Here is a 22341-nt window from a genome sequence, read left to right on the forward strand (position 1 = left end):
TATGATGTGGCAGGTGATGTGTGCCAGGCGGACCAAATCCACAAGGGAAAGTTGGTTTAGCTATCACAATGATTTTGCAATTTGTATTTATTACAAGAAGATTTGTGCACTGAATTCAGAAATAATGAGCTAACTAACACCTTTTGAAATTTTAAAAACTAAATTAAACATTAACAAAAGAAAAGATTTCAAACACATATAAAAAAGATTGACAAATCTCTACATATTGGCTTCTCCACTGACCGTTGCCTTGCTTACGCTCTGCACCAGCCAGTTCCAAAGACAGTATCTGGACATTTAATAGACCTTTGGCGTAAAGTGAGAATATACAGGAAGTTGGCCATGAACCAATCATGCCCTAATCCTTTCAAACACTCATTTTAACAGATCAATTAAGATCCAGGTGGAAAACTTTGGATTCTGCTGCACCATCCTAACTTGCCAAAATTGCACATTTCAACCATCATTGGCAGCTATACAGCACAGTCCATCACTCACACCTCAACTGTTTTGCAAAACCACCAACTTCCAGATAAACAAAACCAAGTTCTTCTGTTAGTATTCCCTGTCACTAGATTTCTCCAAGGAAACTGAAAGCAATTAGATGGCTACCCTTTCAAAGGCTATGCTCCTTCCACAATGCTTTGTAGAGCAGTCCCGCAGGTATAAGTGGATCATCACTCACAGGCACCCAGAGAGAACAAGAAGGTACAAACAGCAGACTGCTTTTCTTTTTTGATTGAGCAAGTGGCTCTTCAGCTTCCAGGTCACTAGTAACCCAATAACTGAACTATAGGCATTTGCAACAATCTTCAGCCAGAAGTGCCAAGTGAATGATACATCTTGGCATCTTCCTTCCTGAGGTCCCCAGCATCAATGTCTGAAGATGCAAGTCTTCAGACAATTTGATTCACTCCACGTGATACCAAGAAACAGCTGAAGGCCAAAGCTATGAGCCCTAACAACAACAATATCGCCGGTCCTTCACTGTCACATGGTCCAAATCCTAGAAGCCCCTTCATAACAGCACTGTAGGTGCACCTACACCACATGGCCTGCATTTGTTCAAGAAGGCAGCTCACCACCACCTTCTCAAGGGTAATTAGGGATGGGCAATAAATGCTGGCCGGGCCAGCAACGCCCACACCTCATGAAAGAATAAAACAAAAGATCAAAAACATGAATACTCACTATCCTCTAAAAATAATAAGCCAATAAAATATAGAATGATTTACAAAGCTTGACTAAAAAAAGTTTAAATGTTAAAAAAAACTCAGCTTGGATTTCTGATAAAATTTATGCTTGACAAGTTAAATAATATCAGTGCTGAGGAATGGGACACCCTTCACATTTTATCCAGCATCACCATCAAACACTTGCAGGTGAAATATAACACAAGTTCATAGACAGTAAAGCTCCTTTTCCCTTGTCCTAACAGTGCTTTACACAAGATTAGAAGAAAACTACGCACTGTACTATTTCCCATAGAAAACATGCTCTGGCCGCTTAAAAGTGAGGTTGTCCACTCTGCACTAAAATACATGAAAACTTTATGTTGTGGACTGATGGACTGACTCCATTTACTACGTTTATCCCCATTATAAAGATGATATTTTTTACTATGCACTACACAAGCTAATCCAATCTATGATTTATGAAAAAATAATTTATACCTTATTACATATAACCAGCTGGTCACCAGATTTCTGAAATGAGATAACAAATACATTGCCATCATCCAGAAAATTGTTCAATTCCTTTCTGCTTCCCACTGACGAAATGAGAGAATCTGAAGGTGAAAAGCCAAAATAATTTCCTGCCGTTCTGAGGATGAAATTTTTTCTTGGATCTTCTGGACAGGCAGGCATGTTTGCCTTCCCCTAAACAGAAAAACAATTTTTAAAAATTAAGTGACAAAGTCAGAATTTTATTGCAAAAAGAATCAGTTGAACCAGAAAATAAAAGATCACAAGAGCCAATATGGCCCACAGCTCCTGGACTTCAGTTTGAATAAACAATATTCAAAAATCACTACACTGTTCTTAAGCAGACAGCAATGTTTGACAAGTTTTTTTTACCAGTTTGAATTGCAGACCTTAGATCAAGAGTAAAAGTGGTTTCTGTGCCGCATATCTTATGTAACATTGTTGTGTATAGCCTGTTAATTTCAAAGGAAATTTACAGGGATCATTGATCCTCAATCAATTCTGCAACAATACATTTGCGCCAAATTTCTAGAAAATTTGAATCCCTCAAGCAGCAATTGGCCACACTTCAGAGCAGAAAGCATCACTGATTTCTAGACTGTATTCTTCAGAACATAATCACTCAAAAGATATACCAACTATTTCATGACACAAGAATACTGTCGGAAAAGAAAAATGGTTGACTATTCACTGATCACCAGTCAGAATGCACAGGAGCTGGGAACTTGAGCTACTGGAATTGTTAAATAGATATTTAATGTTGGACAAAATTGCAGCACTGTTGAACAAGGGACTACCCAAAGAGAGACAGGTAAACTATTAAAATAATACAGTATTAACTGAGAAGAGTAGCCAATCTAACATCTTTGTTCAAGCAGGAAGAGAGGGATAAAAAAGGCAATCTAAAAATTTGTGGGTAAATCATGGAATCTTAGTCAGATAAAATTGGCGAGCATTTAGAAGTGCATGGATTAATTAAGACCAGCCAGTACAAATTGGTTAAGTGCATTTGACATACTTAGACAATTTTTTGAATATTTACTGGATGAAGAGATTGCAGATTTAATGCATATTGATTCTCAGAAGGAATTTGATATGGTATCTCAAAAAAGGCTTATTAGAAAAATTCAGATACACGGGCTAGTATTTTGTCAGAGATGAACACCCTCAATTTTGTGCAGAAGGCCCAACGGATTCAAGTGCCATTCAGACACTTAAAAGGCCACCGTTAGGCCTTCCCCATGATTGATGCCCCATCAGCACAAGTTCTCCCACCAAGAGCAGGAACAGTGGATGCTACCCACCAGAGGCCCAGGATCATTGGAAGATAAGTTTATACAAAACATTAGTTAGGCGACAGTTAGGCCACATAGAGAAATAACATTTAAAGCCACAGAGAGCATACAGAGTAGATTTACCAGCATGATGACAGAGGTAGGAAACGACAGCAATGAGGAGAGACTCAGAGCATTTCCACTAAAGTAAAGATGTCTATAAAAGAGAATTAATGTAGGTTATCAAAACTCTTCATAATTTTGAAAAGTGATTAGAGAAAGACTATTTCTTCTGGTAGGGGTGTTAGTCACAAGGGACATTCAATTTAAAATGATCACCGATGGAGTGAAGGCAGTGACAAGGGAACATTCTTTACGCACAGCTTCTTACAGCATATAGGGAGTGGCTGAGGCATCCTTTAAAGAGAAACTGACAAAAATTTGAAGTAGAGGAAGATACAAGATTAAGGAGGCAACAGGGTAGAGAGATTAGTTCTCAAATTCTCTAGCCTAGAGCCAGTACAGACAAGATGGCTGTGCTGTAACTTCTGTATATAAGAAAAAACAAATTTGACTAGAGATAGTCCTTGACTCAGAACATCATGACTTGATTCCAGCATTTACTTTACATCCAGACTTTCCTCTCCAATGTTTTTGCAACAAGTTGATATCAAACAGTAAATCACAAAGTAAGCTACATTGTTTCAATTTTTTAAAAAAACTACAGTTGTGATATGGATCAAGGTGCATACCTGGCATGTTTGTATGCTATAATCTCAGCTATCCATTAAGTACAGATGAAGCAACTCAAGGATCAGGGAACAAAACTTAACAGGGGCAAGTCAACTAAAGTCATTCCCATGTACTGCCTAACAGTGGTTTCAGAACAATTGTAGTGGTCTAGAAGCTCATCATCCTTCTGCCTTTTTGGTAGAGTAAAATTGAGAAACTATCAGAGTGAAAGCAACAAAATTGGAGACAAATAAACATTTAGACCTATAAGACACCCACAATCTGTACACTGAATATCAGAAGCAGATACCATAATAACTTTTTTGGGCCCCGTATCTCAGGAAGGATATGCTGGCCCTGGAGAGAGTCCAGAGGAGGTTCATGAGAATGATCCCAGGAATGAAAGGCTTAACGTATGAGGAACATTTGAGGACTCTGGGTCTATACTCGATGGAGTTTAGAAGGATGAGGGGGGATCTGATTGAAACTTACAGAATATTGAAAGGCCTGGATAGAGTGGACATGGGGAAGATGTTTCCATTAGTAGGAGAGACTAGGACCCGAGGGCACAGCCTCAGAGTAAAGGGAAGACCTTTTAGAACAGAGATGAAGAGAAACTTCTTTAGCCAGAGCGTGCTGAATCTATGGAATTCATTGCCACAGAAGGCTGTGGAGGCTAGGTCATTGAGTGTATTTAAGACCGAGATAGATAGGTTCTTGATTGGTAAGAGAATCAAAGATTACGGGGAGAAGGCGGGAGAATGGGGTTGACAAACTTATCAGCCACGATTGAATGGTGGAGCAGACTCGATGGGCCAAATGGCCTAATTTCTGCTCCTATGTCTTATGGTCTAACCAGCTGCTAAAAGAATTGCATAAAATTTCAAATTAGTTTTGAACATAGAACTATAAAAATAATATAATCCAAACTTGTTTAACTCCTGCTTTTGTTGATCATTGCTTAACCTCATAACTCAAATCTTAAATCAAGCATTTAGGTTTGAACACTGGATGATGACAAAAAAAGTGACTCATCAACACAAACAAGTGTTATTCAGTCACTTCTTGATACAGAAACTTGAAATAAGTTTTGATGGAATGCAACAAAGCTTTCCTTTAATAAGTAAAATCAAAAGTATACATATAGTTAATATAACACAAATATACTGTTTTGAGGAAGTTATAATTTAAATAAATACCCACAGTATATAACTGATAAAAGTTACTGAAAACTAAAATGCATGACATAAGTTAAAAACAGACTGACAACATTTAATTAAATAGAACTGCAGGAGTCTATGTCAGAGCAAAATACTGCAGATGCTGGGAATCTGAAAGAAAAGCAGAAAATGCTGTAAAAATTCAGAAGGTCTGGCAGCATTTGTGGAAAAAGAAACAGTTAACATTTCAGGTTGATGACATTTCATCAGCATTCTGACTACCATAAATTAACTGTTCCTTTCTCCATAAATGCTGCCAGACCTGGGTATTTATGACATTTTCTATTTTTTGCCCATTATACCACATTGTCTCCATCTGTTCTTTGCTAGAGCAATATCAATTTCATTTCCCTATGTGTTCCTCCGCTTAAAATATTTACCTGTTTTTCTCTTAAAGGACACAATGGTCTCTTTCTCAATTAGTCCCTCCAGCAAAACATCTCATGCTCAAATAATTCTGCATGAAAACATTTTTTCCTAATCTCTCCTCGTTTTAAGAATTTTAAATTGATAATCACTTGTCATCGGGGTCCTCAGGTCCATTCCCTATTCAACTTATCAAATCCTTCATGATTTAAACAACTTTTATTAAGTCTCCTCTTAGCCTTCGCTACTCCACTGGAGATAGTCTCAAGCCTCACCTTTATTCTCAGAAATATAGTTTATCATGCCAGTAAATGTACACTATGCATGTCTTTAATATACTTTCTATAATAATGAGCCCAAAAGTACCCAAACTGGTGGAACAGCACCTCATCTTCCAACTAGGCACTTTACAGACTTCCAGACTGAATATTGAGTTCAACAACTCTAGATTATGAACTCTCTCCTCCATCCCCACCCCCTTTGGGATCCCCCTTTTTCCAATAATTTATATATATTCTTTCTTTTCCCACCTATTTCCATTATTTTTAAATGTATTTCCATCCATTGTTTTATCTCTACCTTTTAGCCTATTTCAATCCCTACCCCCCCCCCCCCACCCCATCCCCACTAGGGCTTTCTGTACCTTGTTCGTCCTGCTTTCTACCCTTAATGTCACCATTAGCACATTTCTTAGCTAATATCTCTTTGTCCTTTTATCTATGACATTTTTTGGCAATCTCCACCAATCACTGGCCCCCTATCCGGCTCTACCTGTCCTAACCCCCTTAGACCAGCTTATATTTCACCTCTTTTCTATTTTTCCTTAGTTCTGTTGAAGAGTCATGTGGACTCGAAGCGTTAACTGTGTTCCTCTCCACAGATGCTGTCAGACCTGCTGAGTTTTTCCAGGTATTTTTGTTTTTGTCCAAAATTATATAACTTTTTTTATTCTTATATCATATGCACCTTTATGCTACACAGAATTCTATTAATTTTTTTTAACAGAAATTTTATGTACCTCCATTTTCACTCTTGGGGCTTTACATACCTGATCAGCTTGGCCTCTTTGATCCTCCAAAATTTTCCAACAGCATTCGTTTTAGCATTTACTACCAACGTGTATTTTCCTCACACTTTTCCATGTTAAATCCTCGCAAGAAACAATGCTGCTTATACACTTCGGACAAGCATTAATGATAACGTGGTGGGGGTGTGGGGGAGGAAAAGGAGGTCTGCAACTTGGCCCTGTAAACTTCAAATTAGATGTCTTTACAGAGTTGACTCTGGTAAAAATGCCCTCCCTTCAATCTCACCCGTTCTTCAAGCTGTTGGGTGGAGTGGATTGTCGTTTATGTTCCTCACCTTCTACTGAATGACTCTCTATATAAATTACACCAAAGAGCCATTGAACATAGTGAAGAAATACCAGTATTCGGCCCTTCTACATTCAGACACAAGATAAGTTTGCTCATTGAACCATTTCACTTCGGTACAAGTTGTGTTTATAGAGGAGCCCTGCACACACACGATTTTCAGGTATGCCCGGCTTTAGGGAACAATAGGTTCAGTAACCAAACAAATCCGAACACCGCCGCTTTATGGCTGTAAATAAAGCCACAGCTCACCGAATGAGATGGAGCAGATCTCAGCTCCGTTCCGGCCTGTCCTTGGCCGCCGAGCCAGCCGCACTCAGCTCCTCCCGCGTTGTTGGCAACACCGAGCGTCCCCGGTTACCCCAACCACCAATGCTCCGGAAATGACGCGCGCCGGAGGAGCATGGCATCGCGGCGCAGCTTTTTAAAGGGCTCTCCGGCCGGCAGGAGCGGAGAGCCGACTGCCCTTGTGCAGCTGGTGACTGTCCCTTTAAAGGAGTTTGGAGTGACAGCCAGGCGCAAATCCCGGTGGCGCCGTCCATTTGGGAGCAGATAAAAAGAACATGAATCAGGGGAGGAGGGAGAGCTGTAAATATCAAAAAGTCATCTTTGTTTGGGGGATTGAACTCACGAATGAGAGTGCGCTGGTAGTAATAAATAGAAGAACTGGTTACAGAATACATGCGGTGTAAGCGTATGGAGCGGATTTGCACTTTAATGTCACATTCACACCTCGAGGCTCCACCTCCACATGGCTGATTTGTGGACGATCCGAACATTGATGAATCTAGGGGTGTCCTTTTCTAGGGTCTTTAATATTTTGCAGAAGAATAACTTTTGCCAAGATGAATTCCATTCTGTAGGATACTTTAACACTAATTTTTGTTGTAAGCCGTACAAAGTTGGATCCGCCGCACCTTTTTCCCCCAACAATGTTCAGCCACTTTCCCCCTCCCCCTTCCAGTGCGTGATATCTTGCGATGGGTGAGCTGACCCTAGTCGTCATTTGGCCCCGGAAGTAGTCGTCGTGCCGGTTCCCGAGTTGAAGCTGCTGAGGCGGCGCGGGAGGGAGGAGCTGGGACCGGGACTGGGACTGGAGCCGCTCGTACTCAGCAGCCCGGGAGCGGAGGGCAGGAGTGGAAGGTACAGCGGCGGCGCTTTCATTGCCCCTTAATTGGGCCGTTCGGTGCTGTGTGTCCGCGGCTCCTAATAAATCTCAACCTGTAAATGGGGGGAGGTCGGGTCTCGGGATTGTTCCCTGCGCCACCACCACCCCCCCCCCCCCCCCGTGTCCCTCAGTCCGGGCTTCGGGATCGACCCCACCCCCCCCCAGCCTCCGGATTGTGCCCCCTCCTAAGCTCATCCCCTCAGAGCCGCCCCATTGATGTGGAGTCGCTAAATTCCGCCCCTGGGCTTCAAGTTGGCGATGGGGGAGCCGGGATTATGGGGTTACCCCACCCGGGAGAGGCTGTCTCTTAGTGCCGGGGAGTTTGTGTGTAAATCCCCTTCCCCAGGAGCTGATTCCTGGGGAGGAGGATGATCAGCAGCCGGGGGACGGGGGGTGGGTTTCAGGCCGTTTCTTTGTCAGGAGCTGAGGGACAGACCCACCCTCAAAATACTGGAAACTGGCTGAGTATCCGACAAAATGTTGGAAACAGCCCGGCGGATTTTTAACTCCAAAGGACATGAAGCGCTAGGAGATCGGGCATTTAGCAGGAGCGAGGGAAAATTTACCCCCCACCCCCCGCCCGCCCCCAAATTAAACGTCGGTGCGAAATCTTGGCAACTTTGAGGATTTTTAAAATATATATTTGAATCCAAGTCGAACACCCAGTCGAGAGTGATTAGCATTTTCTTTGACATGATCTCCGCCGCAGTCACGATATTGTGAAGCATTTGAAGGGACGGACAGAGCCCCCTCTCTGGCTGCAGCTCCTCTTGCTGCTGGCGCAGGTTTGAGGCCGGTGGCTGCTGCTTCTCATTTGCAAACTGCGCAGTGTGTCCACCCGAATTGCGGAGAGAGTTAATCGCCAAATTTAACAATATTTAACTCGGTGTTTTTAATGTTTTGAGATTCTTTGTATTTTTGTGAGGGAATTTGTTTCGAGTTGAAAACTGCCTTCTTCGGGTTTATTTTTGGTCGCGTAGGCCCAGCTGTAAATGCTGGCCGAGAGGTTGGGAGCCCGTCCTGTAAAAAGGTTAAATAGAAAATGTAGCCAAATTGTCCAGAACACACTTCGTAGACTTTTATTTGATATTAAATCATTATTGTTTTTATTACGCACCCCCCCCCCCCCGTATTTTATCACGTACGGTTTGTTTTCCGACAAAATAATTTGCAACGTAAAAATGAAGCCGTTCTTGAATATCCGGATACCTTTCTCGTAGTTTGAATTGTGCATTAGAAAAATGCACGGCGAATCCAGGTTTTGCATCTTATAGCTGAAGGATATTTTAGCAGAAATATTGTCATATTTTAACATCATGTTTTAATGTTTTCTAGTTGGAGACTAGCTCATACTGGCAGACTTCCATCAGATATCTCGGACATTCAATCGGCTGGTAAGTTTAGACTAAAACAGAATTACCTGGAAAAACTCAGCAGGTCTGGCAGCATCGGCGGAGAAGAAAAGAGTTGACGTTTCGAGTCCTCATGACCCTTCGACAGAACTTGAGTTCGAGTCCAGGAAAGAGCTGAAATATAAGCTGGTTTAAGGTGTGTGTGTGGGGGGCGGAGAGATAGAGAGACAGAGAGGTGGAGGGGGTTGGTGTGGTTGTAGCGACAAACAAGCAGTGATAGAAGCAGAATATCAAAAGATGTCAACAACAATAGTACAATAGAACACATAGGTGTTAAAGATAAAGTTGGTGATATTATCTAAACGAATGTGCTAATTAAGAATGGATGGTAGGGCACTCAAGGTATAGCTCTAGTGGGTTTTTTTTTATTTTATATAATGGAAATAGGTGGGAAAAGGAAAATCTTTATAATTTATTGGGAAAAAAAAAGAGAAGGGGGAAACAGAAAGGGGGTGGGGATGGGGGAGGGGACTCACGACCTAAAGTTGTTGAATTCAATATTCAGTCCGGAAGGCTGTAAAGTCCCTAGTCGGAAGATGAGGTGTTGTTCCTCCAGTTTGCGTTGGGCTTCACTGGAACAATGCAGCAAGCCAAGGACAGACATGTGGGCAAGAGAGCAGGGTGGAGTGTTAAAATGGCAAGCGACAGGGAGGTTTGGGTCATTCTTGCGGACAGACCGCAGGTGTTCTGCAAAGCGGTCGCCCAGTTTACGTTTGGTCTCTCCAATGTAGAGGAGACCACATTGGGAGCAACGAATGCAGTAGACTAAGTTGGGGGAAATGCAAGTGAAATGCTGCTTCACTTGAAAGGAGTGTTTGGGTCCTTGGACGGTGAGGAGAGAGGAAGTGAAGGGGCAGGTGTTGCATCTTTTGCGTGGGCAAGGGGTTGTGCCATAGGAGGGGGTTGAGGAGTAGGGGGTGATGGAGGAGTGGACCAGGGTGTCCCGGAGGGAGCGATCCCTACGGAATGCCGATAAGGGGGGTGAAGGGAAGATGTGTTTGGTAGTGGCATCATGCTGGAGTTGGCGGAAATGGCGGAGGATGATCCTTTGAATGCGGAGGCTGGTGGGGTGATAAGTGAGGACAAGGGGGACCCTATCATGTTTCTGGGAGGGAGGAGAAGGAGTGAGGGCGGATGCGCGGGAGATGGGCCGGACACGGTTGAGGGCCCTGTCAACGACCGTGGGTGGAAAACCTCGGTTAAGGAAGAAGGAGGACATGTCAGAGGAACTGTTTTTGAATGTAGCATCATCGGAACAGATGCGACGGAGGCGAAGGAACTGAGAGAATGGGATGGAGTCCTTACAGGAAGTGGGGTGTGAGGAGCTGTAGTCGAGATAGCTGTGGGTGTCGGTGGGTTTGTAATGGATATTGGTGGACAGTCTATCACCAGAGATTGAGACAGAGAGGTCAAGGAAGGGAAGGGAAGTGTCAGAGATGGACCACGTGAAAATGATGGAGGGGTGGAGATTGGAAGCAAAATTAATAAATTTTTCCAAGTCCTGACGAGAGCATGAAGCAGCACCGAAATAATCATCGATGTACCGGAGAAAGAGTTGTGGAAGGGGGCCGGAGTAGGACTGCAACAAGGAATGTTCCACATACCCCATAAAGAGACAGGCATAGCTGGGGCCCATGCGGGTACCCATAGCCACACCTTTTATTTGGAGGAAGTGAGAGGAGTTGAAGGAGAAATTGTTCAGCGTGAGAACAAGTTCAGCCAGACGGAGGAGAGTAGTGGTGGATGGGGATTGTTCGGGCCTCTGTTCGAGGAAGAAGCTAAGGGCCCTCAGACCATCCTGGTGGGGGATGGAGGTGTAGAGGGATTGGACGTCCATGGTGAAGAGGAAGCGGTAGGGGCCAGGGAACTGGAAATTGTTGATGTGACGTAAGGTGTCAGAGGAATCACGGATGTAGGTGGGAAGGGACTGGACAAGGGGAGAGAGAAGGGAGTCAAGATAACGAGAAATGAGTTCTGTGGGGCAGGAGCAAGCTGAGACGATCGGTCTACCGGGGCAGTTCTGTTTGTGGATTTTGGGTAGGAGATAGAAGCGGGCCGTCCGAGGTTGGGCAACTATCAGGTTGGAAGCTGTCGTTTTAATAGTTTGATTTCTCTTTTAACATAACTAGGTCAATGATTGTATAAGGTTCTATTGAAAAAAAATTGAGACCTTTTTAAATCGACTGGAGCTAAAGTAGAATGTTACAGACTTTCCAGAACACTGTTGAAATACTCCATCATGCAGTTCTGTTTTCAACTAGCCTTCAAACTTCTTTCCTTTGGATTGGAGGAAGGGAGGTGGGAGGTCTTCGAAATTTGAGTAATAACAGAAATCTCTGGCCAGAGTGAGTTGTAGAGAGCAAATAAATATAGCCATAAAAATAATCTCAAGAACCCTGTTGGTTAGATATTTTGAGAGCACTGAGTAAATGCATCACTTGATATAGTGTTGTCCATACAGACCTGGGAGGCCTAAGGTTAATTCACTGGTTTCTACTGAATCAGTTACTTACTGCAAATTTCAGTTTAACTGTACTACAAGGGATTGAGGGTTGGGGAGGCATGATTAGCTTGAGATCCCACTTCTGATTTATCTGCTCACTCAGTTAGAAAATGCATGTCTGAAAGCCCCATCCATGCCTTTGTTACATCTAGTCATGACTATTCCAACACAATCCTAGCCAGCTTCCTATGCCCCTTCTGTAAACCTGAGGTCATCAAAAACTCTGCTGCCTGTGTCCTTGCTAAGTCCCATTCCCCTATCACCCCTTGTTTGCTGATCCTCATTGAGTGTTGGTCAAGCAATGGCTTGATTTTGAAATTCACATCCTTGTTTTCAAGTCTTTGCATAGCTTCGAGTCTCACTGTGTCTGCAGTTTCCTCCAGCACCATGAGGTATCTGTGCTTATTTAATTCTGGTCTGTTGAGCATTCCGATTTCAATTGCTCCATTGTTGCTAGCCATTCCTTCAGCTATCTAGGTTCTTAGCTCTGGAATTCCTTCCTTGAACCTCCCTGCGCCTCTACCTCCCTCTGCTACCTCTTTGACCAAGCTTTTGGCCCTTTGCCTTAATATTGCTCTATGTGGCTTTGTGTCAATTTTTGCTTTATAATTCTCGTGAAATGGTTTATTATGTTAGAGGCACTGTATAAATACAAGTTTAGTTGAGGACAGGACCGCGTTCATTGGAAAGATTGGTGTCCACTTACGTTACCTTGAAAACAGTCATTAAATAGAACCTGAATAATTACAGCACAAAATTCAGTTCGTCGAGTCTGCGTTGGCTCTTAGCAACAGCTATTTAACTAGTTCCACTCCCCTGCCTTTCCCCCTTAGCCCTGCAATTGTTTTTCCCCTCAGCTGCTTATCCACTTCTCTTTTGACAGCCATGATTGAATCTGCCTCCACCATCCTTTTCTGGCAGCACATCGCAGATCGTAACTACTCACTGCAAAAAAGATTTTCCTCGTATTGCCTTTCCACATGTTGCCTTTAGTTCTTTTGCCAATCATTTTAAATTGCAGTCTCCCGATTCCCAACCCTTCCACTAATGGAAATAGTTTCTCTTTATTTAATCCACTAATGAAATGTAATATTCAATGCAGAAATTTTCAAAACAAGTTGTTATAAATTTCTAAATGTGTTACCTGAGCATTTTTCTAGCACACCAAGCAATATCAGCAGATTAAAATGTGCAAACCTGCTGATTTCTATTTCCTCACCTTTGCAACTAGTTTTGGCACATTCATCTTTTATATGTATATATATGTGTGTGTGTGTGTATAATATATATATCCCCATCTGGAAGTGTTTGTTATCACTAGTTTTTCATGTTGTCTTTGCCTTAACAGAATTTGACAGAAGATCTGAATGGCCAAGGTGATCAAAATATAGGTAAGTGCAATAAAAATATTGCAGCTGTCAAAAGAATAGAAGCAAGAGGAAAAACTAAAATGGTAGTTGTAGGGCATACAATAATTATTGGGTCAGATAGCATCCTTTGTAAACAAAATCAAGTTGTTGCCTACTTGATGCCAGGGTGAGGGGCATCTCGAATCAGCTTGAAAGAATATTGGAGGGGGTGGATCTAATCATTACGACTCATATTGGAGCTAACAGCTTGGGAAGGATTGGCAAGAGGTCCTGTTTGGAGAGCACCAGAAACTAGGAGCTATTTTTAAACTAGTAAATGGATTGGGGGTGTGGTGGGGGGGTGAATGGGGGAGAGTTTAGGTGGTGGTATAGTTAATTCCACAACAAAAAAGAGAAGAGTAGAGTTAACAGTCAGAAACTGAGCTTCTGGCACTACAGATAAAAGGAAAACTAAAATTGTAAAGTAATTAAGCCAGGAGAGTGAGGTGAGAAATGTGTCAATAAAACATTAGAGGAGAATGATAGGTTAGGGCTTGTGGCCTAACTAAGCATTCCTTATACAAACGCACAGTATAAGGAACAAAATGTAGGTACAAGTTCAACTTAGTAATGGCTGCTATGTCATTCCCTCTGAGACAAGGCTGCCAGACTGTCAGGACTAGGAACTAAATATACCAGGTTATAAGGTTACAGGATAGTTGGAAAAAGTGGTCGAGGAGGAGGGAGTAGCCTTAGTACTTGAGGATGAAATTACTTCCATGATGAGAGGATATAATGTGGTAAGCAAGCAGTGAAGACTTTCTGGGTAGAATTGAGAAATAGAAAAGGATTTAAGACTGGAGAGCTAAGTAGTATATGGGACACCTAGTAGTATCTGTGAATGGTAGCGTCCATAAATGGTTAGACAAGCATGTAGCAACAGCAGAGAGGTTTCAATTGGAGATTTTTAGGATAAGCATATGAGTTTATATCAGAAAGGTAGTGAATTTCTTGTGTATGTTTGGAACAGCAGTATATCCTAGAACCAACAAGGGGACATGCCCTGTTAGATTAAATGAGTAATTACCCAGATTCTATTAACACTCTAATGGTACGTGAACATTTATAAATTAGCATTCCTATTATGATCAAATTTAACAGTGTTGGAAAGGGAGAAACACGAAACAGGTATTAAGATTCTATATTTAAGTAAACTGACTTCAGGAAGAGGAGACAGATTTCCCACTGGGTAAACTGGGCAAGTCTGTTAATGGGCAAAGCAACAGAAGAGTTGGAGGTGTTCAAAACAGAATTTGTGATGCAGAACCTGTTTATAACCCTAAGGGGCAAAAGTTCTACTTGCCAAAAAGATAGCATGGACAACGAAAGAGGTAAGAGATAACATAACGTGCATACAAAAATGAAAAAATATCTCATCTTGGTGAATGGAAATGATAGAACAGCAGCGGGTGACAAAGCACAATAAGTTATAAAAAGGAGCATGAAAAAAAACTTGCAGGGGATATTAAAATCAACAGAAAAAATTTACAATTATATTGAGTCAAAGGTAGTCCAAAGCAATCTGGGGCCCCTTAAATTGTAATGGTTATATTACCTATGAAAATAAGGAAAAGGCATACATAATAATTACTTTGTAAGCTTTTGCAGAGGAGTATAGGATCAGCATGCCAGGCATCCCAAGGAAATGATAATTGAATCAGGGATAGGGACTCAACAAAATTAATTAAAACAGAAAACAACAATTTTTAGAATTGTATGGTGCCTTAAACACAATGAAATGCCCCAAGGTGCTTCACAGGAGCATTATAAAACAAAGTATGACACCAAGCCATGTAAGGCGATATTAGGTCAGGTGACTGAAAGCTTGGCCATAAAGGAAGGTTATAAGGAGGGTGTTAAAGGAAGAAAGTGAAGTAGAGAGGGGTACAAAGGTCATTCCAGAGGTTGGGGCTGAGGCAAATGAAGGCATGGCCATCAGTGGTGGAGCAATTATAATTGGGAATACAGAATTAGGGAAATGCAGATTTCTTGGAAGGTTGTGGGGCTGGAGGAGATTACAGAGATCAGGAAGGGCGAGGTCTTGGAGGGATTGAAAACAAGGATGAGAATTTAAGTCAAGATGTTGCTTAACCAGGAACCAATGTAGATCAGTGAACACAAGGTGATAGGAAAATAGGAGTTGCTGTGAGTTAAGATACAGGCAGCAGAGTTTAGGCTGATCTTAAGTTTGCATAGAGTAGACCAGCCAGGAGTACATTGGAGTAGCCAAGTCTAGAGGTAAGAAATACGTGAATGAGGGCTTTAGCAACAGATGAGCTGAGGCAGGGACAAAGTTGGTAGGTAGAAATAGGCGGTCTTAGTGATGGCACATGTATGAGGTTGGAAGTTCATCTCGAGATCAGATGTGACATCAACTTTGCAAACAGACTGGCTTAATGTCAGACTATTGCCAGGAAAGGGGATGGAGTCGATAACTAGGGAATGGAATTTGGAGTGGTGTTATGACCAGGATGGAGCAGTGCGCGAATTATCAAGCCCACTACTATGCAAGCTATATCATTAATTTAAATGTTTAATTTTCTCACCGAAATGGCCAATTGTACCTATACTTCTAGCACCCAGAAGAAAAGAGATTCTGACCAGGTTTCTTTGAAAACACGCAATGATTAATTTATTATAAAACAAAACTTTTTAACAAGTTGAAAGTACTGGTTAACACACAATTGTAATCGGGAAGTATAACTATCTATCTCTTCCTAAAGAATTCTCCAGCGTGCGCACACACGCGCACACAGACAAAGGGCAAACATCTCTGTGGGGATGGGCTTTGGAGGATGGGCAATATAAAATAAAGGATAAAGTTTCCACAGAGTCTCTACGCTGTTGACCTAGAGTTCCTTTGTGAACACTGGCTGCATGTCCCGGATGATGTCTGGAAGTTCACCAACTGGTCTCAGTTTTGCAGGTCCAAATGCAGACTAGTTACACTCAGGTGAGGGTTCTCTGCCTACAGATTGATAGCCCCACACAGTTGCCGACAAGGTAGAGAGAGGGAGCCATTAGGGTAGCCTTCCTTCCCCAGCTTGTTCCCCAACAAAACTGTTTCAAAACAATCAAGTCCACAACTTAAAATTTTTCCCCTCACCCATGTCATTTCCAGCAAGTTACCAACCTTCCTTTTCAGTGTTTTTTTTCCATCAATTAAAGTGATTGCATTTCAAAGTGAACAACCAGATCTTCCTCAAGTACCATAAAGGTCAGGTGGAAGAGGCCTGCTTGCTGATAGTTCCAAGATGATCTTTTGAAGTTCTTTTTTTTTTAAAAAAAACAGGTCAACATCCAAATGTCCAGATCATGCCATGTCCTTCCATTTTGTAAAAGAAAAATTCTGTCTTGAGAGATATGTTTCTAATAGCAGGAACCAAAAGCAGTGGCTTCAGTCTTCCCTTTATGTAATTGGAAGAAATTCCTGTTCATCTGTTCAATAATTTAGTAGCTGTGGAGGAGTCAAGAGAGTTTTTGGTGAGGTAGAGCTGGGTGTCATCAGAATAGATGTAAAAACTAACACTGTGCCTTCGAATGATGTCACTAACAGGCAGCATGTAGATAGGGGGCCAAGGATAAATTTCTTGGGACATCAGAGGCGCAGGAACAGAAAGAGAAGTCTTTGCTAGTGACTCTTTGGCTGCAATTAGAAAGATAAAAATGGAACCAGATGCGAGTAGCCCCACCCAGCTGAAGGACAGTGGGGTGTTGGTGGAGAATGGTGTGGCAACCATGTCAAAGGCTGAAGGTTGAGAACCATGACAGGTTGAGAAGGATGAGGAGGGAAAGTTTACCTTTTCACAGTCACATCAAATGTCATTTGTGACTCCCATGAGAGCCATTTCAGTACTGTGGCAGGGGAGGAAACCTGATTTGGAGGGACTCAAACATGGAGTTCAAGATGGGAACCAGATTAGAGAGATGACAACACATTCAAGGACTTGAGGGAGGAAAAGGAAATTGAAGATGGCACGGTAGTTTGCAACGACAATGGTTCAAGGCTTGGTGGTTTTGAGAAGAAGGGTGATGTCAGCAGATTTAAAGGAGATTGGGATGACACCTCAAGCGAGAGAAATGTTTACAATATCAGCTAACATGATAACTAGGAGGAGAAGTTGGCTGATTGGTTTGGTGGGAACAGGATCGGGGGAACAGGAGATGGGTCTCGAGCTCAGAGGGCATGAAGGGAGATGGAAGAGGAGATAGAAGAAAAACATGCAAGCTCAGGACCAGGAAATGGGGGATGAGTTTTGAAGGAATTTTGATTAGGTTGGTTAGTGGAAGGAAGGGATGTGGCAGAGACAGCTGATCAAATTGTCTCAATCTTCATGAAAAAGAAATCCATGAGCTCATCACACTTATTGATGGTGAGGAGTTTTAAGACGAAGAAAAAAGAAGCCATGGGTTATTTTTACATTACAAGATGATCCTGGACTAGTGAATAGTTTTAGCAGACAAAAGCAGGACCCAATAATGTTTGTGGTCCAGCCAGGTCTGGCTAAACCAGTTGCTGCCATATCTTTTCAAGTCTGCATCCCTTGGATATAAGGAAGTGAAGATGAGGGCCGGGCGGGGGGAACTGGCAGTGTGGAGAGAGTAATGGTTTTATTGGAGACTAGGACATCAGAGGTGGAGGTAAGGGTGCAGTTGAGAAAATCGGTAGCTGCAAAAGTGTGGTGAACAAAGGGCTGAAGGTTTGATAGTTGGGATTTTGAAAGTGCAAGTGAATCAGGGGTAGTTGTTTCCAAGGATGGAAACAGGAGGATGATAGGATTGGAATTTGGGTGGCGAGTGATGCAAGGAATTGGCTTTGTATGGATAAGATGGGACTAACAAGACCACATTAGATGGCAAGGTCAAGGTTGTGGCTTCGAATATGGGTTGGGCAGTTTACACTGAGCGAGAGATTTGGGGAAGCTAAAAGGACAATGAACTTGAGAGCAAACAAAGAACGTAGTGAGTTGAGATGGAGGTTGTGATTATTGAAGGTGATAAGAAATTTGCAGAAAATTAATGGCAAAAACTGAGGCAAATGTGGCATCATTCATTTTGGACCTAAAAAGGTAGAACAGGATATTAAATGGTGAAATACTAGAAACAGACAGCCCAAAGAGACTTGGCAATGGGATGGGATCCCAGTGCATAGTGATTAAAATGTCATGAACAGGTACACAAAATAAAAAAAACAGGCTAATGAAATGCTAGCTTTTATATCTAGAGGAATAGAGCAGAAGGGGTAGAAGGCATGCTTCAATAATACAAAGCCCTGGTTAGACCCTATCTAGAGTACTGAGAGTAGCTCTGGGGCACCACACATTAGGAAGAGCAAATTGACCTTGGAGGGAATACTGCATCGGTTGACTAGGATGATACTTGGATTCCAAGGCTTAAGCAAAAGGAGAGAATATGCAAACTAGGGTGAAGGAATGAAAACAGAAACACAAATACCTGGAAAACTCAGCAGGTAAGGAAAGCGGTGAAATATAAGCTGGTTTGGGGGGCCTTAAACCAGCTTATATTTCACCCCTTTCTTGTTCTTACTTAGTTCTGTTGAAGGGTCATGAGGACTCGAAACGTCAACTGTGCTCTCCTCCGCTGATGCTGCCAGACCTGCTGAGCTTTTCCAGGTGCTTCTGTTTTTGTTTCGGATATCCAGCATCCGCAGTTTTTTGCTTTTATCAAAGTTTTCAAGATATTCAGGGACAGGGTGAGTAAGAACCTATTTCTGCTGGTCAGGAAGTCTCGAACTATGCTCCCTAGTCTTAAAAATTAGAGCCAGGTCCTCCAGGAGTGAAATTAGGAAACACTCTACACAGAGTGGGGGATATAAGTTTGAAATACTTCTTCCACAAACAGTTGATGCTAGATCAATAGTTAACTTTAAATCTGAGGCTGATTAACAAAAATCTATCAAAGGTATCAAGAGATATGGGACCAAGTTGGGTACATAGAGTTAGGTTATGGTCAGCCATGATCTTATTGAATGGCGGAACAGGTTCAGGGAGCTAAAAGGCGAACTTCTGTTCCAAAATAGTTTATGGAGGATGCGCTTGTTAAGTTTGTAACTGACTAAGCTGTAAACTGTTGCAGATAGCTCCTCTCAGTGCACCTGTTCTGTCTTTTGGTGTGCTCACAAGATGCCTGTTAAGAAGAAGAGAAAATCTTCAGGGTCAGAAGACGCCAGCATGAAAAAATGTAGAATAAGCAAGTGGGTGCCGTTTTAAATTTAAGACATTTATTGTGGTGTGGATTTGTGCACTAATGTTTTCCAATATTTTGCTTACTCAAATGGGCTTAAAATCTAGACTTTTCACTGAACAAACTGTTATTCATCACAACATCATTGTAGATTAAATGCTTCTACGGATATCCCAGTGTTTTGTTTTAAGGAAGAGTTCATTTTTTTCTTTACTGTGACAACAAGTTGCATTTATATAGTGTCTTTAACATAATTAAAAGCCCAAGGCTAAATTGGAAGAACTTTCAGTTTGTGATAAATCCCCATCCACCATAATAAACATCCACTCCCTCCACCACTGATGCACAAAGGCAGCAGTGTGAACCATCTACAAGATGTATTGCAGCAACTCACCAAGGCTCCTTTCACAGCACATTCCAAACCTGCGACCTCTACCACCTAGACAAACAAGGGCAGCAGAAGCATGGGAACACCGTCACCTGCAAGTTCCCCTTCAAGTCTCACACCATCCTGACTTGAAACTATATCACCATTCCTGTTGCTGGGTCAAAATCCCGGAACTCCCTTCCTAACAGCACTATGGTTGGTTGTACAACACATTTACTGCAGCTGTTCAAGAAGGCAGCACACCTTAGGGGCAATTAGAAATGGGCAATAAATGCTGGCTTGGCCAGAGACGCCCACAACCCATGAACAAATATTAAAAAAATGTAAGGAACATTTTCAAGCTCCATTTGATGTGCTCAGGCTGTTGTAAGCCTAGGAAGAAGTTGGTTGTCTTAACTGTAAAAATGCTGCCATGGGTAATTTGAGGTCTAATAATTATGCCTTTCAGCTGATTACTTTTTAAAAAAACATTTGAATACATTGTTAGCATTTTCTTGTTCTCACCAGGAGGCTCAAACTAACTCTCATAATAGGCTGGCATCGAACTATAGTGTATTTTGGTTGGACATAATATTTTTAATGACGGTTGTCTTTATTTGAAAGTGCCTAATATGCATTTAACTATGTATGCAAAAAATATATCCTTTAGAAAAAACTTTATTACATAGCTGCTGCCAAATCTTAGTTTTAATCTTCCTGATATTGACCTTTCTACATTTAACGTGAGAATGGGATGTTTTGAATAGCAAAAAAACTGCAGAAATTTTTATCAGAAAGCTTAAAAGATAGGGACTAAAGTTAGGCTTATGTTTTATTGAAAATGGTTCACTGATCAACTTTTGTCTTTTTAAGTTTCTGTAGAGTACAGACGGCATCTAGATTAATAAGTGATGACAGTTTTTCAAGCAAAAAGTGCCTAGCTTGGTTTTATGAATATGCAGGTAAGAACTTTGTGGTATATTAAACTGGCAAGTTATGATAAGATCGTAAATATATAATTATTTATCATTGCAATATATTTTGAAAGCGTTTTCAATATATGGGTAGGCAACAGTTTAAAAAAACCGTCGTTTTTCCCCCCCACAGGATTTGCTTATGAATCAAGGAAACATATTGTTCTGAAGTCTGTTGGAGCAGTGGGAAATGAATAAATTGTATTAGTGCAATGCAGCATTTCTGCCAAAAACATTTGAGTAGCATAGTGTTAGACCTTGATGAGAAAAGCATGTTTATTCTCTCGGACCTGAACAATTGTACTGCCTCAAGTTCTTGATCAGCGTGTCTACAAAAATTTTTAACCTCCCCCTTCCACCATCTCACCCCCATATCCACCCCCCGTAACCCACACCACTTGATAACCAACCAGAACACTATTATTGAAGTGCATGAATGGTAAGTGGCTTTTAGCCAAAAGAAACAAACTGCTCTAGCAACGCAAAATAAAATGAACAAATTTTGCATATATTTCCCCTGTGTAGAGGATTTGAGAACTTTCTGAATTGCTCTACTCTACTGTATGATATGGTTATTTAAAGCTTATCATTTGTGACAGGTTTTGGACAAAATCACATTGCACTTTCAATAAGAAAATGTCATTGAACATGGCAACACAAATTGTATCTTTACTTAACACTTCGGTGAGTACTCAAAAGATGTCTAACAACATTCTAGAAATAATACATTTTTTTTTTTGCTTTTACTTAATTTGAGGGTGTGCACCCTTTTTCCCTTGCATGGGCTGCAACCAATACTTGATACCAGGTTTCTGCTGGTGGCACTCTAAACAAATGTTAGGAAATGTGCTGGTGCAGTCTACAAATGGCTCTTGCTCAGATGAATTCTCCTTCTCCCTGTTGGAAGTAGACTTCTTAAGAACACCTCCCTTATTCCAATGTATTGAAGGTGGGTGGGGGTGGTGGTGAGCAATTTACCAACTCCAAACACAGTTATGAGCTAGTGCTGTACCGTTGACTATTTAGATTGAATAATTCGTATATGTACAAATGACATTCCTTTAAAGTGCAACTGCTTCTTGTCCCACCTGTAATTAACTTCTGTGTTAACATGATGAATTAGGTCAGTACTCAAAATATATTGCCAATCATAATAACATGGGAGCATGAAATTATTTCATGTATTTTAGCTCCTTTTGCAGCACATTCTCTCAGAATTTGTTCTCAAGGAAATTACATTTCTTGTACCCAATATTGATTAAGCACACTGGTCAGACTCAGAATGGGTTAAATAGAGATTGTTCTATGCAGTTCTACCACTTTGAATAAATTATAACTTAAAAAATAACATTTCAATCCCCATTTCCTCCTTTGCATCATAAACCAGCTGTTTGTGTCTGGTGTTGTGTTTGTGTTGTGTTGTTGACTTAATGCAACATTGTAAAATTAGATGATCCAGATTCCTATTTCTGCTACTTGGTTGAGATCCATTAATTTCAGCAGGACCTTTTCCTAGTTGTTAATACATTGGTTTGGCAGGTGAGGGGGGGAAATGTATTACTACGTTTGATTTTAAATGCATGTCTGCGGTTAAAAGGGCAATCTTGGCACATCCTGACTTTTATTTTGTGTC

The 22341-nt window shown here is 41.5% G+C and overlaps 2 protein-coding genes across 7 annotated transcripts in view; one reads left to right on the forward strand and one right to left on the reverse strand.

Moving 5' to 3' along the window:
* LOC121284081 (cytoplasmic dynein 2 heavy chain 1) overlaps nt 1–7155 on the reverse strand; it is a 770821-nt gene extending 763666 nt beyond the window's left edge. The window contains exons 1-2 of the mRNA XM_041199129.1: nt 6924–7155; nt 1674–1880 (exon numbers count right to left, since the gene is read on the reverse strand). Coding sequence (XP_041055063.1) covers nt 1674–1868 — 195 coding nt within the window. The 5' untranslated portion in view covers nt 1869–1880; nt 6924–7155. The remainder of the gene's footprint in view (nt 1–1673; nt 1881–6923) is intronic.
* Nucleotides 7156–7686: 531 nt separating this feature from the next.
* dcun1d5 (DCN1, defective in cullin neddylation 1, domain containing 5 (S. cerevisiae)) overlaps nt 7687–22341 on the forward strand; it is a 29295-nt gene continuing 14640 nt past the window's right edge. Inside the window, exons 1-5 of one of the 6 annotated variants that reach the window (XM_041199237.1) lie at nt 7687–7814; nt 9175–9233; nt 13103–13145; nt 19260–19377; nt 20608–20696. In XM_041199237.1, the coding sequence (XP_041055171.1) occupies nt 19307–19377; nt 20608–20696 (160 nt within the window). In that variant the 5' untranslated portion in view covers nt 7687–7814; nt 9175–9233; nt 13103–13145; nt 19260–19306. Of the gene's footprint in view, nt 7815–8778; nt 8870–9174; nt 9234–9330; nt 9388–13102; nt 13146–19259; nt 19378–20607; nt 20697–22341 lie in introns of those variants that run through there. The other 5 variants (XM_041199242.1, XM_041199240.1, XM_041199243.1 and 2 more) reach the window with 5 other exon arrangements.

This window comes from Carcharodon carcharias, chromosome 11 (genome assembly GCF_017639515.1).
Source record: "Carcharodon carcharias isolate sCarCar2 chromosome 11, sCarCar2.pri, whole genome shotgun sequence".
NCBI lineage: Eukaryota > Metazoa > Chordata > Chondrichthyes > Lamniformes > Lamnidae > Carcharodon > Carcharodon carcharias.